General features: G+C 46.5%; 1 protein-coding gene across 1 annotated transcript in view; it reads left to right on the plus strand.

Moving 5' to 3' along the window:
* Window positions 1–19,568, plus strand: part of LOC149324991 (NADH-cytochrome b5 reductase 2-like) — an 80,837-nt gene that overhangs the window by 47,589 nt on the left and 13,680 nt on the right. Inside the window, exon 3 of the mRNA XM_089563421.1 lies at window positions 4,041–4,285. Coding sequence (XP_089419547.1) covers window positions 4,041–4,285 — 245 coding nt within the window. The remainder of the gene's footprint in view (window positions 1–4,040; window positions 4,286–19,568) is intronic.

Genomic DNA, 19,568 nt, shown 5'->3' on the forward strand with positions numbered 1-19,568 from the left:
TCCAGGCGAAGGCGTCGAGCGGCGCCAAATATGGGCGGTCAGGTCCGGTTGATACAGCAGATGACTGTTCAGGCATCCACGGAGCTGAAGAATCCGGGAAGTGCAGTGTAGGTGATGGGCAGGGGTCCAGGCTACGGCGCGTACCAGCAGAGAGCCAGTACGATAGCACCTGGAAGGCCAATACCGGGGTGAACATCGTGCAACAGTCGGTGTCGTGCCCCGCCGAGCTGACGTTGTGCCGCAGATTAAATACTGTTGCCTCTGGCCATGTGATTGATGACGTAGTCGATGGCGGTGGTTTCCAGGCGAAGGCGTCGAGCGGCGCCAAATATGGGCGGTCAGGTCCGGTTGATACAGCAGATGACTGTTCAGGCATCCACGGAGCTGAAGAATCCGGGAAGTGCAGTGTAGGTGATGGGCAGGGGTCCAGGCCACGGCGCGTACCAGCAGAGAGCCAGTACGACAGCACCTGGAAGGCCAATACCGGGGTGAACATCGTGCAACAGTCGGTGTCGTGCCCCCACAATTCAAGACACCAACACGCTCAAGTCCGTATCCTGAGTGCATTCTTCCCTATGTGGTCGTTTTTTCGCGCCGCGGTTGTGGCTAAGCTAGGCAACCAACTTGCCCAAAAGTTCATTTTTACTAAACCTCTTTAAGGTATGGGTGGTTGGATACCAAAGGTAGGCATCGTCTAAAGATGCGTTTGAAGCTGCACCGATTTTATGGGCGTCAAACACGTAGAAGCTTATATCTCGGAGATCACTACGAAAAGGCCAGATGGTCCATTGCGCAGTACGCAGGCAGAATCATAGCTACTGAGAAAGTATCATAATCGCGACCGCTTCTAGAATAATTTCAAATCCAATCAACTACATTCATCCGGAAACGTACATGGATGCATGTCCGAAACGTACATGCTCATCCCAGCGCTCATGAAGAATACAATAACGGCCGATCCGTTTTCCTTTTATGAGCAGGCAAGAGGCCCTAACGAGTCGCGAGAGGTCATTTCTTATATTTTTTTTCCCCACTTCCTGAGTCTGCCCTTTTCTCTCCAGACAAGTTTTCGCCGAACTTTGAATTAGGTCCGGCCTTCATTACATTCTCAGCTGTTTAGTGGCAGCAGTGTACAGGTAGTGCTCTGACATCATCAGCCTGTCGTCAATGACTGCTCTTTACTGCATTTCTTCAAGGTTGGTGGGATAAAATTCCGAGTTCAAGGCTTGTTTTCATATGAAGTGAAAAAGTCTTCATAATGGGAGCTTCTTGACAGGATGTGGCTATCACTCCGTTCTCTGATAAGTGGTGTGAGTGGGGTTGAGTGCCGAGTAGCCCTTCTGGAAACAAGCCTGTTTGCACAGTTGGCTGAATTGTTACGTTGCTGAAATTCCAGAGCTGATTCTTTTGACTCTATGTTTTCTTCACTGCATTTAATTTGAGAGCCATTTATTTCTACGTTTACTTTTTGTATTTTGCATCTGAGCCTTGTATTTATTGCTGTATTTTGTGTTACAACTTGTATTTAAGATTTTTCAATTTTGCAAAACCTGTTCTTTTTTTCATATATTATGTATTCGCCCCTCCTGCTTGGGCCTACTGTAGGCCTGCAGTATGTTCTAAATAAAAATAAATAAATAAAAATATGCAAGCATCCTCATAAGTTCATTGTGAGCAATGGACAGTATAGAGATTTGTCTACGTTTATACAAGTCTTCAAGATCCCCTTTTCGGTGGACTCGTACGAGTGAGAAATTACTGTTGCTTCCAGTACACTCGACCTTTGGAAGCATTGAGTGTATCGGTTGCAGCCTTATCTACCAGAGTTCCTCTCCCGTCGTTCAGGATGTCTTTTGGTGCTGATGAATTGGACTCTTCTCAGCCGTGTTCTCCTTTTGCACCCTGTGAGATAAAATGCAGCGTACGTTGCAGAGATAGTTGGTTTTTGTCCGACATCGTGGAATCACAGCGCTTCCACACGAGGACACAGAACGCATAAAACTTAACAAGAATCGTCTGCAAGCGCTCTGATTCCATGATGCGATAAAATTTCCTAAGCAAAGTTCTTAGAGCAAGCCGCTGCTAGTCTTTTTTCACCTTACGCCATAAGGAAATGAGGCTGTTCCTTTCTTGTGAACGATAATGAGTTGTCTGTTTGCGCTACTGCAACCTAAAGTATACATACTGAGCTACGGTGCTTGTGTTCGCCGGCTATTATCTTTGTGAAGTTTGGGCACTGAGGCGAGCACCTTGAACTTGCACGTGTCACTTCACAGTGTTGTAAGCCGCTTCATAAGCGCATATATCCCTGCACTGTCAACAGAAACGAGATGAGTGGTCCCAAGAAAAGTTTCTCTATGCGACCTTGCGACGCACAAGGTAGGTGGCTAGTTCCACCAGCTGCAGCCTTCAAACTGAAAAGATATAGCATCGGAGACAAAAGTAACACACCACTCCGCCGCGGTGGCTCAGTGGTTACGGCGCTCGGCTGCTGACCCGAAAGACGCGGGTTCGATTCCGGCAGCGGCGGCCGAATTTCGATGGAGGCGAAGTTCTAGAGGCCCGTGTGCTGTGCGATGTCAGAGCACGTTAAAGAACCCCAGGTGGTCGAAATTTCCGGAGCCCTTCACCACGGCGTCCCTCGTAGCCCTACTCGCTTTGGGACTTAAAACACAAACCCAAACTAAAAGTAACGCACCCTCTCTCCAAGTTCCGGCCTGTGCCACTTTGCGCAAGGGCGCCACCTGACAAAGCACTTCTGGTGTCGAAACGGGCCCACTGCGTCGGTATCGACACCAGAAGTGCTTTGTCAGGTGGCGTCCCCACGCAGAGTGGCAGAGGCCGGAACTTGGATACTTTTGCCCTTGATGGTACGCAGAAGGCGGTGAATAATTTTGTTCGCTGGTTAACATGGCGCCGGTGCATCCTTATGGTCTGCCGTTACTTCTGCGCCGAACGATTCAAAAGATGCTTTAGCCGTTATTCTTCTTACGCCAACGCTCATGTCTGGCCTTCTGGGCGACTCTGAAAGTGACAGGAAACTTGCTACTGACAGTGGGTAAACAGTGCTTGGGCGTTCGCTCCGACTGCTTGAACATGATCTTCACGCAGTTTCCTGCGTATTTAGAAGCGTTTAGTCCACACCGCGATTCTGATGTTGACTGCAGGGAGATGACCGCTCGTTGGAGAATTTCGGAGCGCCCCTTCACGCTCGTTTCGCCAGGCGCAAACAGACGGCGCACTCAGGCTTCCTCTTTTCCATCAAACTAGACTTTTCCAGCACGGAAAAAAAAGGCTCAACTGGGCCGCGAGGCGGCAAATGAAGCTGGAATACACAGCAGATTGCACAATAGTAAAGTACCCTTAAAGCACACATCAGAAAACTTGATGTAGTGGCAACGAGCTCCAAAACGATACTTTGTTGTACTAATCCATACATCGGCCTGCCGCTAGTCGGGTTCTTCTTGTGGGACACCCTTATTCAACGAGGTGTCTATTAGTTTAGCGCCGTCGGCAGCCGTGTCGGCAGATTTGTCCGCGTTTCGGCGTCACTACTCATAGGAAACTGTGTCGAGGCTCGGAATCGAACCAGGACCTTTGGCATTTGAAGCGAAGACGCTACCACTCCGCCAAGAAGGCTCAAGGTTTGAGCATGAATAAAGGCGCATCTAGTGAATGCACGGGTTTCATAAATAAAATAAAGGGAATAAAAAATTAAAAATAAGAAAAGAAAGTAAAGCAAACAATAAAAATGACAAAATACAAGAATAAAATAAAAAAATAGAAATATGAAAAATAAAACTTTAAGGAAACCAAAATAAAAAAAGGATAAAAAAAATGTAATAAAAGAAATATAAAAAATAAAAAATAAATAAACACTGCGCCAGGAAAGGCTTTCGCCTTGCAGCACTTTAGAGAGCCAAAGTGCCCCCTGAATATTTTCCCTCTGTCAACTACGACTCTCGCCTAATCCCAGTAGTCGTGTTCGGGCAATGTGCCGACTAACTCGAGAGAGTGCTTCTCACACGCGACCCGTGCAGGTGGTGGGGCCCCGCGGGCATTTCGTGTATGACGGGCGCGGCCATTTTACGCTTGGGAGCGGCCGGCGGCTTCCGCTGGCCACCCAGCTGGGCCTGGTGGCGGCGGGCAGCGGCGTGACGCCCATGCTGCAGCTGTTGCGGTACCTGTTCGCCGACCACCGCGACCAGACAAACGTGGTGATGATCGACGTCAACGTCAGCGAGCAGGACATCATTGCGCGCGAGGAGCTGGACGGGTACGCCAAGCGGTTCAGCAGCAACTTCAGGTGAGCCGCCAGAGAGGCCCTGTGCAAATTTTTTGCAATGCTACAGGCCTTGGAAATACAATCATCAAGCCTCAGTGCCGCACACACGCTATAAAAAGGGCGGGATCACACAGACCATTAAACTGCAAGAGAACCGAAACTCTTATTTACTTATTTTCAATACTGTCACGTCCAGGGACGTTAAGAAGAGGAGGGGCGTACAAAAGTAGCAGCTGTTTCCTTCAAATTTTCGGCATCGGGGATGGCAGTGATAATCTGCGATAATCATTCCAAGGTAGAAGAAAGCAAGCTACACAGGGACAAGAAAGTAGACGAGACATACACAGCGCTGTGTGTGTCTCGTCTACTTTCTTGTCCGTGTGTAGCTTGCGCTGTTCTGCCTTGTGATGAACCAACTAGCCCGCGATGTGTTATTCAAGATAATCGTCCACACAATCGTAGCTTCGTCAACGCTAAATCGTCCCTCCAGGATGCAAACCACAGAACGCGCAAGAATAACCTGATAGTTCTTGGCCTACCCGATTCTGAAAATGAAATTTGAAAGGCCTCCGAGAAAATGTTATCGCGTTTTAAACGCCGAGCTTGGTCAGTCTATCAAATTAGATGGTACTAAACGCGCTCACAGAGTCGAACATTTCGTGAAGGAAAGAAACAGCCGATTCTTGTAAACTTTTGTGGGTTAAAGAACTAATCTAAGAACTAATCTAAGAACTAAGTTAAAGAACTAATCTTGCCTTGCGGGTCTAAGCTAGAGGAAAAGAGTTGGAGAGGATTTCAGTCTTGCCATCAGAGGTGCACGCTCTAAAGTGGTTGATGGGTTTAGTTTGGTTTACTAAGGATTAACGTCCCAGAGTGACTCGGGCTCTGAAGGACGCCGTAGTGATGGGCTCCGGAAATTTCGACCACCTGGGGTTCTTTAGCGTGCACTGACATCGCACAGCACACGGGCCTCAAGAATTTCGCCTCCATCGAAATCCCACAGCAGCTAAACTGGTTGAATTTGCTCAAACCACAAACATTTCCCTTAAACTGCGTTTCTGGAAACTGCACATGGGCAATAAGCTTTTTGTCTATGATAGCGCAGATGACATGGTGCCGAAAATAAAAAAGATAGCTATAGGATAGGATTTTATCCCGGGCTTGATGCATAAATGGATGTCATTGATGTATATTAGGATTAATAAAGGTGCAAGCACTGAACCCTGTGGTACACCTGAATAAAGAGCCAAGTTACCAGGTACGGAATTTTTCAGTTTCACACATTGTTTACAGTTTTAAAGAAAGCAGTCAATCCATGAAATTAGATTATTTCCAATACCTATAGCGTGAAGTTTTGTAAGTCTTGGCGAGGACCTTAGTCGAATGCCTTAGAAAAGTCTAAATAGACAGCATCTAACTGACCCCTTAGATTAAAGGCATCTGCGATAACGTAAGTTACCTCTGCCAACTGTGTGGTTGCTAATAATCGGGATCGAAAGCCGTGTTGCCGAATGTAGAGCAGATTATTAATTTCTGTGTGATTGATCACTGCTTTGTAAATATTGTGTTCGAGTAATTTACAGCCAGAACTTGTTAGCGAATCCGATCTGTAGTTATTTATTTAATTTTTGGAATCTCCTTTATCAACTGGAACTATTTAATCACAGCGCCAGTAATCCGGGGTTGTCAGGGTTTACATCTACATAGTGAATATTCTGCATAAGTATATTGAAACCCATGATGCATGCCTATTTAAAAAAACGATTTAAAATATCATCAGGCCAAGAATATTTCTTTTTGTCTAGTTTGCGCAGAAAGCAGGAAATGCCATCCTCACTTATGTTTATTTCAGACATGAAATGAGTGATGGAGTATGGTTTTAGGCAAGCGCTCGAATCCTTACGTGAGAAAACCGACTGAAGGATGGAGTTAAAATCCGTAGCAATGGTGCCAGGGTCAGTGATGATTGCGGTTGGAGTTTTTATTCGGGACACTGGGGATTGTTCGCGTGCAAGAGAGCGCCAAAGCTTGTGTGGGTCATGCTTCATAAAGGACGGCGGCGTCTACGAGAAGAAACGTGTTTCAGAAATTCGTAATTCATCATGCAGCGTTGTGATAAGGTGTACAAGGTCGACCGAAGGGCGATGCGTGCGCCGCCGCTTGATCTTTCTTTTCAGATGTATAACTTCTCGCGATATAGCCACGTATATTCTAGCTTGACGCGTGATTTTTTTTTTTTCAAATGAACATAATGCTGCTCGCAGAAGTGAACAACTTGCTTCGAATAAGACCACGGAACACAAACGTCACTGAATGTTTTCAATTCTGGAAAACAAGATCCAATTGAGCTAAAACAGAAATGTTGTAAGGCTTCTTGTAATCTTTAACAAAGGTCTTTAACATGGTTTGACACTGCTATTTCAAATTTGGAATGAACATGACAGAATTATCATTTTATTGTCCGAAATTTTGTTTTCTTTATTTATGGAAAAGTTTTCTAGAGAACTGCCAATACGCATGAGGTCAAACAGAGTTCGAGAGTTCGAGTATCACAGGTAATTAATTGATTTAACTGGAATCTAAATGCACTTAATAACATCATTTAAGCGCTTTCCACTCCTTTGTTCTCATGGGACACCCCAAACCAGTTTTTCAAGGCAAGTTAAAGTCTCCTGTAATGATTATTTTTATCTTGAATTGGTACGTTGCGTTAGATAGTCGAGATACTCGGCGGGTGCATTCGGTGGTCGGTACATACCTCCGAGCCGTATGTGTTTGCCCCCGTATTCTATACTGCACCATAGTTTCGTGGCCATCAATGTAATTTATACGGGAGGAAGTAATGTTGTCTTTAATTCCAATGGCTACTCCTCCGCCTCTTGCACCTCGGTCTTTACGGATAAGCTTGTACGATTGCGGGACGGTTTCAGAGTCCTCCATTTATGCGTGCACTTCTGCCTCCGATAGAAGGGGCAAACTACTTCTTGACGTCCCTCTCGCTTCAGGTCTGTACTGCCTGAACGCCAGCTGTACCACCAGTGCTACTGACCTCGCCTTCACGACACAACAGTGTGCACGCATTTATGAGTGGAAAGTCCACCCAGACACCAGTGGCTCAGATCACTTCGCCATGGATATCCGCCCTCGTGCTTCCCGCGTCCGCGAGCGAACTTAGTGTTGTGAGTTGGTCACGCTTCCGCGGACTATGCGCGAGTGACTACAGTGGGCCGATTTCTTCGCCCACATTAGCCAGTGCGCCACTCAAGCCACATCCAAGTTTACTGTATCGGCCGGAACCCCTGTGCCTGATTATTAAACCTACGCGCAGCGCGTCATCTTGCCCGGCGCCATGCCTAGCGCTCCCGTCACTGTGAACTGTGGACCATCTACAACCGCCTAGACGCGGCTGCCGCACCAAGTGCCGTCGCAGCTGGGCCAACCTATGTGCTGTTCTCTCCAGGTCCCATCAACAACAGCGTGCGTGGCACACAATGCGCTCCTTCCTCCATCCTGGCATCCCAAGGTGCCCCGCACTAGCTGTTGCCATCCATCGAGGGATTACCACCCTGGAGTTAGCCGATTAGCTGGCCGCCCACTTCGTTCCTGTCACGGGAGGAACCATCCACCCATCAAGGGCCGCTCCTCCATCTGGGGTAAGCCCACCTGGTTTCTTATCCAGGTGGGCCCTGCGCCCTGTGGTGTTCTCCACGGGATTGTTTTAATCTCTTTCTCTTCAACATTGTCCTCTTAGTGGACTGCATTCGGCCGTTTGTGCGCGATGTTGCCCGCATTGCAGACGACGTTGCCCTTTTCGCTTTCGCTTCTACTCTTAAATGCCATTCTACAGTGCGGCTCCTTCAGTGCGCTCTCCAGCACTTCCTTTCAGTCCTGTGCAAAGTCGGACACTATGTTTCCTCCAAAAAAACTGAGGCCCTACTAGTACAGAGACGCGGATTAAACGCACGCTCAATAGTCGCGCGCCTGTCAATTGACTGCAAGCCCCTTCCATGGCGCAATCAATTCAAGTATCTGGGCCTTCACTTTCATTGCGCACTGAAATGGACACCCGCACTCAACTTACTTCGCAGGGAAATCAAGCAAATAGCCCGCCAAGCTACCTGTTTTCTCGCTCGTGGTCAGGGCGCATTTCCTGCCTTCCAAAGTCCTGCCTTCCACTTCCAAAGTCCTCTGCGCTATGCCTCTTATTTCCCTCGTCTCTACCAGATAGAACGACCTGGATGCCGATCACCGAGCACCAATTAGGCTTTTTTATGGTCTTCCCCGTTATTCAACCATTGCACCCACATATGCAGAAACTCGCACTTGACCAGTCTCCCTCAGGGCACTGAAAACTATTGTGAACCACTTTGAACGCATGAACCGAGCTGCAGATTGTATTCTTTTCTTTGACTACATTCGTCGAAACACTCTCACACGAGCTGGAAAAACAGCTAACCATTTCTTCGAGTCACTTGGCGCAAAGCCCTCCTTCACCTCTCGTTTGAAACCTACCCTGCCTCCTCCACAACGGCCGAACTCGCGGGTTTGGCACTGGCTCTCGACCACCTACGAAGTCTCCCCCGCTGCTGGTTAGCGACAGTCGTCACTGACTCCCGCTCTGTGGTGAAATAAAACGTGCACTCGCCAAAAGATGGTTTATAAAAAAACTTCGTTTGACGTTTCGGGACCCGTACGGGTCCCTTGTTCACAATGAATGATGGACGGAATGGGCCGCTTCTTATATGCGCACTTGACAACGCAGTGAGTGGGCGTAGTTATCCGGGAGATTACCCTTCGTCCTGTTAATGACATGATCCGTGGTCTGTATATAAAAATATTCTAAAAGCAGTCGTGACGATGTGGGTTTCATGGTATCTAATATTGTGGCGTTCTCCCAGTCAATGGTGTGGTTCTTTTCTTGAGCATGCTCTGCCAGCGGGTTCGATGAGGTGCGACATTTGTTGACGTCGTTCTTATGTTCTCTTAATCTTCTTCTGAAATCGCCTGATTCGCCAATGTATGATGCATCGCAGTTTTTGCAGGGGATTTTCTACAGCACTCCGGGGAAACGTGTGCGCTCCAGACGATCTTTCACGTGACAGAGCTGTTGTTTCAGCTTGCTGGACGGCACGTGCGCAATGCGCACGTCGTATTTCGAAAATATCCGTGCCAGAGCCTCACTTGTCCCCCGGGCGTAAGGAATGCTCGCGCGCTTCTGTTGTCCGATGAGTCGGGGTTCGGCAGATTGCAGAGAGCGGCGTTGTTCGTTGTGCAGCAGATGTCGAGGATAGCAATTCCTCTCGAGGTCGGCGCGGACTTTATTCTGCTCGGAACAGCGCAGACCGGGATTGGAGCAAAGACGAGTTGCACGGTTGTATAGAGCTGACGCGACGGAAAGTTTGTGGCCAATGGGGTGGGCGGACTGAAAATCCAAGTACTTCCCAGTGTGTGTGGGCTTCCGGAAAACAGTAGTGGCAAGACCATCGGGAGTGCGGAGAACAAGGACATCAAGAAAAGCAATCCTTTCGGAAACTTCTTCTTCCATTGTGAATTGAATTTTGGGTTGAAAAGAATTTAGGTGGTCCAGAAACGGTTTGGCGTCCTTGCGGGGAATTACACAGAAACAATCGTCCACATACCGCAAGAAGAGCTTCGGACGAGTATGGAACGATTGCAGGGCCGAATTTTCAATAGATTCCAGAGCGAGGTTGGCACAGGTTACGGATACCGACGCACCCGTAGCCGTGCCAAAGATTTGCCTGTAGAACTCGTTGTTGAAAGTGAAATATGTGTTCTGCAAACAGAATTTCAGGAGACGGCATAGATCAGCTGTTTTAAAAGGCGTTCGGGATGGCAGTGATGCGTCTTCTTCCAGTACCCGCTCGCAGCATTCGACAGCGAACTGAACAGGGACGCATGTGAACATGGATTTCACATCAAAAGAAACCATGATGTCATCGTCGTCAACCGCCACAACCTTAAGCTTGGTAACAAAATCAGCCGAATCTTTCACATAAGTTAGCGTTCTTCCAACGAGGGGCCTGAGGACTTGATGCAGATACTTGGACAGGTTATGCAATGGCGAACGCGTGAAATCAACAATAGGCCTGAGAGGCACGTCCGGTTTATTAATCTTCGGTAAGCCGTAGATAGCTGGTGCTGAGCCGTTGTGGCATAACAATTTGTAGTAAATGTACTTCTTTGAAGGAGGCACAAACTTGAACACATCGGTTAGCAGTTTTTGAAGCTCTCCTACTTTTTTCGTGGGATCCCGGTTCAGCTTGGCGTATGTTAGTGCATCCTGCAGCAGGTCGGACATCTTTGAAATATATTGAGTACGGTGTAATATCACGGTTGCGTTTCCTTTGTCGGCCGGAAGGATTGCCATCTTTTGATTGTTCTTCAGCCTCTTGAGTGCATGCTTCTCAGAAGTGGGTAAAGTGCTGGGCAAATTTGAACGTTTTCCAAGCGCCCCAATAGCACGCGAGCGTGCTTCTGCTTGAAACTTCGGATCCACTAGGCGAACTGCCTGCTCAACGGCACAGGTCAATTGGCCTACCCTTGGTGCGGCGCCTGTGTTGAAACTGAGGCCACGGCTCAGGAGGGCATGTTCCACGGGATCCAAGTTGTGCGACGACAAGTTGTAGATCCCCGGTACAGTATGGCTGCTTCCGGTGGTTCCGAGTAAGCGCTGGAACTTCGCTTCCTGGCTGGTGACCCTTTCATCTCCTGTCCGGGTTGCGACGAAGCTGGCATGAAGCAACACGTCGACGAAATCAGGGCCCAGAAGATCCTGAAGTTTGCGTTGCGAGAAGAACGCTTCATTATCAAGGCGCTTGATACTGGCTTTTGTTTCCATGATGCGGGCCTGAAGGAGACGCCGTTCTGCCTGAGCAATCACATTTCTTCCGATCGGTGTCTTTACGAGCAGGGGTAAACGGAGAGACTTTGGTATAAGCCCGTGTGCCTTGCAACGGGAGTTGAAGCGCAAGTGGCTCTGGAACGAGGCCAGTCTTGATTTCAGGGAAACGAACTGACGGATCTCGGTGATTGCAGCGGGCGCATGTTTTCCGCGGAAGGCAACGTAGTCAAGGGTTCGACAGAATCCTGTCTGGCGAGGGAGAGGCATAGTGGTGAAATAAAACGTGCACTCGCCAAAAGATGGTTTATAAAAAAACTTAGTTTGACGTTTCGGGACCCGTACGGGTCCCTTGTTCACAATGAATGATGGACGGAATGGGCCGCTTCTTATATGCGCACTTGACAACGCAGTGAGTGGGCGTAGTTATCCGGGAGATTACCCTTCGTCCTGTTAATGACATGATCCGTGGTCTGTATATAAAAAGATTCTAAAAGCAGTCGTGACGATGTGGGTTTCATGGTATCTAATATTGTGGCGTTCTCCCAGTCAATGGTGTGGTTCTTTTCTTGAGCATGCTCTGCCAGCGGGTTCGATGAGGTGCGACATTTGTTGACGTCGTTCTTATGTTCTCTTAATCTTCTGAAATCGCCTGATTCGCCAATGTATGATGCATCGCAGTTTTTGCAGGGGATTTTGTACAGCACTCCGGGGAAACGTGTGCGCTCCAGACGATCTTTCACGTGACAGAGCTGTTGTTTCAGCTTGCTGGACGGCACGTGCGCAATGCGCACGTCGTATTTCGAAAATATCCGTGCCAGAGCCTCACTTGTCCCCCGGGCGTAAGGAATGCTCGCGCGCTTCTGTTGCCCGATGAGTCGGTGTTCGGCAGGTTGCAGAGAGCGGCGTTGTTCGTTGTGCAGCAGATGTCGAGGATAGCCATGACTCCCGCTCTGTACTCCAAGCGCTTCGCCATCCTGAGAAAAGATGCAACATCGTCTTGACAATAATTGCCAAGCTCGACGAGCTACACACCCGCGGTCCGCCAGTCCTGTTTCAAAGGACTGCGTCAGATGTGGGCGTCGAAGGAAACGAAGCCGTTGACCGCCTAGCGCGCTAGGCCCACTGCCTCCCCTCTGTGCCCCTCTCTTCAAGCGTGTCGCTGTATGACTCAGCCTGCCTCGTAGTAAAGCGTCACATTCTCTCTGTACACCCCGTTTCCTCCTCGCAGCACTTTCCCATCCTCGACACGCGTGTCCTCACCCGGCGTGACCTCGCCTGCCTTCTCCGCATCCGCTGTTTGTTCACCGCTGAGCACTTGCGTCAATTGCGAAACGCTCCCAGTGTTCTGTGTGCCCACAGCGCACATCCGAGTGAAACTTTCGATCACCTTATTTGTGAATGTCCTGCTTTCGCACTACCTCATGCCGCTATAAGGGATTGTCGTCGCAAACTGGGAGGACTTCCTTCGGTTTCACTCTGGGACATTCTTTTCCCAAAGTGAGCAACTGGAACCCTTTCCAGTGCCCAAAAAGTTATGGAATTTCTTCGTTCCTCTAACCTTCGCCCCGGCATGTAAACACTGTGGGCGTGTCTCTCACCTCTTCATGCCACCCCCCCCCCCCCCCTTACACACTCCCGACCCGCCTCCACTCTCTATTCTCCTTTTTTCCCTTCCCCAGGACAGCCCCGTTGCGGTGGTTCCTATCATTATAGGAGACAGGCTGTGCATCTCCTAATTTTTCGCTCCCATACCCTGCCATACACCCCCCCCCCCCCACCCGCAGCCCCCAGCGCAGCCTCCAATCCAGGAAGCCTCACCCATACTGGGTGCAACCATGTTTCGATAATAACCAGGATGTGTGGCTGTTGAGATAGCATTTGTTCTAGAAGATGGATTGGTTCAGCACTCTTCGCGCATTAAGCGATATTACTCTCGGAGCTTCATTGCCGCCTTATCATTTTTTACTAGGAACTTTTGGGTTGCCAGAGGTAGAAGTACTCGGACGGGTTGCCTCCATTCTACAATTTTGTTTGGAATTTCAAATGTACAACTTTCTGTCCATTTTCAACTTGTAAAACCTAAGAGACGCTTTCGATCCGTTCGCTCTTTCATCTGCCGAGGAATGCCAAAGGTTTGCGAGGATGTCGCTATTCCTGTTTGAAAAGTATTCAGCTATTGAAATATCTGACCTTTTCAACTTGAAGGAGTTAGTTAGAATGTTTGTTTTTTCTGAAAAACCAAAAATTCTCAGCATGATTGGACGGGACGTTCCGCTCTGGTGATTACCGCTTGTGTGCACTCTTTCCATTGACACTACATCAATTCCGAGTACCTTTTGGAAAATATCTTGTTTGACTTTATCCTCCCGTGATTTTTCAAATTCCTCCGTCTCTTCTTTTACACCGTATATGACAAGGTTGTTGCGCCGTCTCCTATTCTCCAAATCGTCTACCTTGGCTACTAACTCAAGCTTTAGTTTACTAGTACTTTGATTGGTTGCATCGCAATTCTGCTATTTTTTCGTCACATTCTTCAGCCAACTCATTTCTGTCTCAATTACTGTGATCCTGTCTTGGATACTACTAACATTTGATTCTACTTCTATCAGGTTCGTTGTTAGTTGTTTGAAAACTTTGTTGGTTTTCGTTTGCTCTTTGAGAATTTTTTTCAACAATTCTGTATTAGTACTAGACTCTTAATCTGAATCAGTACCTGGTCCCTGGTTCAGTTCGACATCACTAGATGTTAGTAGCAGCAACCTAAATCCATCAATGCAATCAATCAATGTAGAAACAAAAAAACTATGGACTTGGTAGCACCATCAAGGCAACAGAGTCATCTCAAATAGAAGAGACTGAATATTTCTCACCAACCTGTGTAACGAAGAAGAAATGGATGAGCATCCCTGCTCTTCCGATGCCACCAAGTCCACTGAAGGCACCGCTGGGGATGCTCCTGGTTACACAGCTTTGCTAACGTCTTCTGATGACGTTACCGCGTGGGTCAGCTGGTATGGGCGCAGCATACGTGGAGGGAAGTTGAACGATGGCGGTTGTGGTCCGTCGATGATACGCCTATCAATTGCGCGGTTCACAGGAGCCAAAGTGCTCGCATCTGGGCAAGCATGCGCAGTGTGTCCATCGACGAACCCGGCTTACGAGAGGGCCATCTGGATAAGAAAAAATGGATGAGCATCCCTGCTCTTCCGATGCCACCAAGTCTACTCGATTACGACCAGGGTGATTACACGCCAATCTCAACCGAACTTTCTAGTTTTTACCTGTATTTTATGCAGCCAGCCAGTCTTTGAACACAGACATAAAATAATGACTTTAATGGAGGAGGGTTCTGGTGTGGGCTAGTTGGTTCATGCTTAATAAACAGATTCACAACAGCGCTACGGAACGAGGACAGAAGGAACACGAAAAACAGGACGGGCGCTGCACTGGAGGAATACTTGCCTTCCAGAATCATTTCACATAGATGCTGGAGTGATAAATCATGGGTGGATAAGAAGCATCGGGCATTAATTATAAGAAACACCGCTTGTATGCTACATAATTAAGAAATCACAATCACTCTGTTTTTCGAAGGAATGCTTCACATAAGCTTAAAAATCAAGAAAGCAATCAAAGAAAACAAAAAAATTTATATTTCCTCGGTAATTCTGTAAATTTGTTAAAATCAATAGTACAGAGGTGACCACTCTCTCCAACATTATAACTGACGGGAAAACAGCGTCTGACTATTATGAGGAGGCTTCCTGTTTAAATTCATATTTTCAATCCGTCTTTACTCCCGAGTACCCTAGTGAACTGCCTAATACTGGAGTGCACTGGAGTGCACTGGAGTAGTATCCTTAAATGGGCGTCCGCAAAGAACAATGTTCCCAATGTTGCAGCGCCTCCGCACGCGCCTCTTTGAACAAGCATGCGTGGACACTCTGTCAATGAGCGAGGCTGAGTTCTTGCGCAAATGGTCGACATACTTTATCGTCCTGCGCGGCGGTCGAGTATCGGCTTTCTTACTGCATTACTGACGTGCTCAGTGCTGCTTCACTACGCATGTGCTTGACTCATCAGAGCATTTATTTATTTATTTATTTATTTATTTATTTATTTATTTATTTATTTATTAGTACCTCACAGGCCCCGAAGAGCATTGGGTGAGGGGGGCAAATCGAAAAAAAGGTATATACAGATGGAAAAAACCGTAATATCGGTACAAGAACGCGGTACAAGTCAAATACAAGAAAGGAACACGAAATTTATACAAAACGGAGAAAATAACATCAGACACGAAAATAGAGGAAAAAAAAGCGAAACACGAACATGAGAAAAAAAAAGCAACCAGGGGTAACAGAAGTGGTAAATGGGAAAACAACGTTAAGAACAAATGAAACTGTTGTACATTTCGAACATCACTATGGCAATAAATGTATACATAGATGTTTTTTAAACTCACCAGGATCAATGAAAGCGATTCTGTTGTCAGGAAGATCATTCCAGAGTTTTATTGCTCTAGGTAATGCAGAGGAATTAAACGACAGGGTCTTCCCATATATCCGGTTGAAGCTGAGTTGATTGTGTAAGCGTTGTGAAGAGAGGAAAGGTGATGCCAGAGGTAACAACGAAGGACGGGTGTGAACATATTTATGGAACAAACACAGAAGTGAAATGGAGCGACGAATTTCAAGTATCTGTATGTCATTAAGGTTTTTAAGCTGGGATACACTTGCGAGGGGACTATAATTGCTAAAAATGTACCGGGCAGCTCTGCTTTGAATGGACTCGAGCATATCTATGAGATATGTTTGATGGGGAGACCATATAGGTGAGATAAATTCCAGCTGTGGGCGAACAAATGTAAGATATAGAAGCTTTCGAACGGAGCTAGGTGAGTTCCGAAGGTTCCGGCGTATGAAACCTAATGTCCTCGATGCTTTGTTGCAGACTGCAGAAATATGAGAAGAGCATGAAAAATTTGGTGTGAACTGAATTCCAAGGTATTTGTACGACGTAACCCTTGATAGAGAGGTATTATTTATAGAGTATATGAAGTTAGAAATAACATGCTTGCGGCTAAAAGTCATTGATTTACATTTATTAGGGTTAAGAATCATTTGCCAGTCTTTACACCAATCAACAATAGCGTCAAGATCATTTTGAAGGGTCAGGTGATAAGTCTCAGAAGCGATCTTACGGTAAACAACACAGTCGTCTGCGAAAAGGCGTAAGCGGGATGAAATGTTAGTGGGAAGGTCGTTAATGTAGATTAGAAAAAGTAAGGGTCCAAGTACGCTTCCCTGTGGTACGCCTGAGGTTACGTCACATATTGATGAGGAAGAGCCGTTGACAACTGTGAATTGCTGACGTAATGAGAGAAAGTTTCGAAGCCAAGATAATGTGAGGGAGTCACGGGAAAGGGTAGATAATTTTGTAAACAGCCGGCCATGTGCAACTCTGTCAAATGCTTTTGAGAAATCTAAAAAAATGCAATCTGTTTGCTGGTTATCATCCATGTTGAAATGCAGGTCAGTAGTAAATTCAAATATCTGGGTATCACATGAGTAGCCTTTCCTAAAACCATGCTGATTTGAAAAGAAGTCATTTCGTTCCAGATGATTGTAAATGTGAGAGGCGATAATATGCTCAAGTAATTTACAGCATATGCATGTTAACGAAATAGGCCGATAGTTATCAGGAGAGTTTTTGTTACCGGTTTTGAAGACAGGGATGACTTTGGCTTTTTTCCAGTCAGTGGGCAGTTCTGCGGAGGATAGTGATTGCTGAAATATATGACACAAAATATGGCTGGAAATTACAATGGTGTTTTTAAGTATCTTCGAGTTAATGTTGTCCACTCCGGCAGATGATGATAACTTTAGATTTTTAATTAGTGATGCGATACCCTCAGCACTAATGGTGATGGGTTCCATGAATGGGTAGTCAGACTCGAGAACAATTGGCATACTGGAATAATCTTCCTTAATAAACACTGATGCAAAAAATCTGTTGAACGCGGTTGGACATTCAGTGTCAGCTAGCGGCAAGCCATCAGTATTGTGTAGTTGTATGAGGTCATGTTTACTTTCGGGAGATATAGTCTGCCAAAACTTCTTAGGATTAGTCTGCAAAAGTGACGGCAGATCATGAGTGAAGTATTTGTTTTTGGCAGCGGTAACAGCAGAACAGTACGCTTTCAAACACAGTTTATATCTTTCCAACGAGGTCGAAGAAGGAGATCTAGCTTTTCTGTATAGGCGCTTCTTTTTATTCCGTAATCGACGGAGGGTCTTGTTGAACCATGGGTTTTTTATGTCATTAGCTATTGTAATGAGAGGAACATGTTTCTCTATCAGTGTAGATAGTTTATGTTTGAAGAGCAACCAGTTTTCTTTGGTAGATCGTTCGTTCCTTAGCGGGAAAAACACCTCATTGAAAAATGTGGCAAGTTCCGTGTTAATTTCATCATATCGTGGTTTACTATAATCTCTAATTTTTTTAGTTGTAATACCTGCAAACAAGCTCGGAACTAGAATATCAAACTGCAACATCTTATGATCGCTAAATCCGTCAAGATACATAACCGGCCCTATGGTATCGGGAGCAGTGGATAGAGCTAAATCAAGAATGTTAGAACCACGCGTATTCTGGCTAATCACTTGAAATAAGTTGAAATCTAGTGTTAGGTTGATGAATTCTGTTGCAGCATGACTAGTTGAAGACAAAGAAGGCCAATCTATTTCAGGAAAATTAAAATCACCCAACAAGTAGATGTTGCTAGGTGAACTATGTTCGACAGCGGCAGCAATGCTAGACCGAAGATCATGAATGAAAGAAGTCGCACAATCGGGCGGACGGTAACACACCCCAAAAAGTAAAGTCGAAGATATAGTTTTGCAGGCAGCCCATACTATTTCGAGGTCTGAGTTAGAATTGATAGCAGTGGATGGTAACGTTTGTTTAATACCAAGAAGCGCCCCTCCCCCTCTTTTATCTGCACGGTCATGTCTGTAGATATTGTAAGCATGGGCGTCTGGAAAGATTTCATTGTCTTTGATACCGGCGTGCAACCAAGTTTCAGTTAAAGCAACTATATCAGATTCACTGTCTTGCAGGAAAGAGCAGAGATGATCACGTTTAGGCATCAAGCTTCGGATATTAGAAAATGAAAGGGACAGCGTCGGAGCAAGGGGGCATGACGTGGACTGAGGACAATCACGCAATCTAGATGCATTGCCTAGCTATGGTGATACTAATATGACCGAATCAGTGGCTCGGTCATACGCATATGTTTGTCCATTCGAAGTTTATCAAATGCCAGTTTATAAGACTTGGATTGTGATTTTGCAAATTTGGTCAACTTGCTTCTAGCCTCACGAGTTGTAGCGGAAAAATCCTCACAGATTGCAAAACTGGAGTCCTTCAATTTGTGGCCATTTGAAAGGATGTTCTGCTTGTCTTTAAAGAAGGTCATCTTGGCAATGATTGGTCTGTGCCTATCAGTTTTGAATTTGCCTATTCTATGAACCCTTTCAAACTGTGAAGCAGTCGTAGATAAATCTAGGTGCTCCGAACAAAATGCAATGACTTTCCCTTCAGAATCTGTCCAGCTTTCGTCTTCCACATCGTCGATGCCAAAGAAAAGCAAGTTATTTCGGCGCAATCTATTTTCAGCATCATCACATCTTGAGTAAATACTAGAAAGCTGGGAAGAAATGGCTTGTATGGCATTGCCAGCTACAAGAGAATCAGGCCTATCAAGTGAGGTTGCCGTTGTTTCGAGGGCTGCCACTCTCAACGTCAGCTGCTTGACTTCTTTATCGGTAGCATCCTGCCTTTCTTTAACACCTTTGATTTCATTAAGTATTACAGCTTGGCCAGCTTCAATTCTTTGGACAGTCAGCAAGAGGGCTTCCAATGTTTCTCTTTCAGTTGCATTCATAGGCCCAGGATTGCTTTCGATGTCACCCGACAGTGAGAGCAGCATACCATAAAAAAAAATAGGTAAAGGCGAGAAGGCAAAGACAATACACGCTTCAGTTCATCAATACACTCTCCAGGGCACGACACCGTAAATAGACAGTAATCACTGCTCTTCACACAGGCAGCGCCTTCCAAATAACTAACCTGCAAAATCCGCAGCGGTAAGATTTCCATGGCGTTCACGGTGCCGTGCCCGAGGTGGGTGTTTCCGGGCTCGCTTTTATATGCGTCGCCGATGTCGGAGATAGTAGCTGAAGATCCATGTTGCCAGATGAAAAATCGGTCGCAAACTACGTATGGCCAAAAAGTAGGCGAGAGCGAAGGTCGCTCAGCGGCAGCGGATGGCGAGGAAGCAGCGGGATCTGGGAAACAGCAGGAACCACATAGGAACGCGGCCTGCAAAATCCGCAGCGGTAAGATTTCCATGGCGTT

This window comes from Amblyomma mixtum, chromosome 10 (genome assembly GCF_055824585.1).
Source record: "Amblyomma mixtum isolate Tamu chromosome 10, ASM5582458v1, whole genome shotgun sequence".
NCBI classification, from domain to species: Eukaryota; Metazoa; Arthropoda; class Arachnida; order Ixodida; family Ixodidae; genus Amblyomma; species Amblyomma mixtum.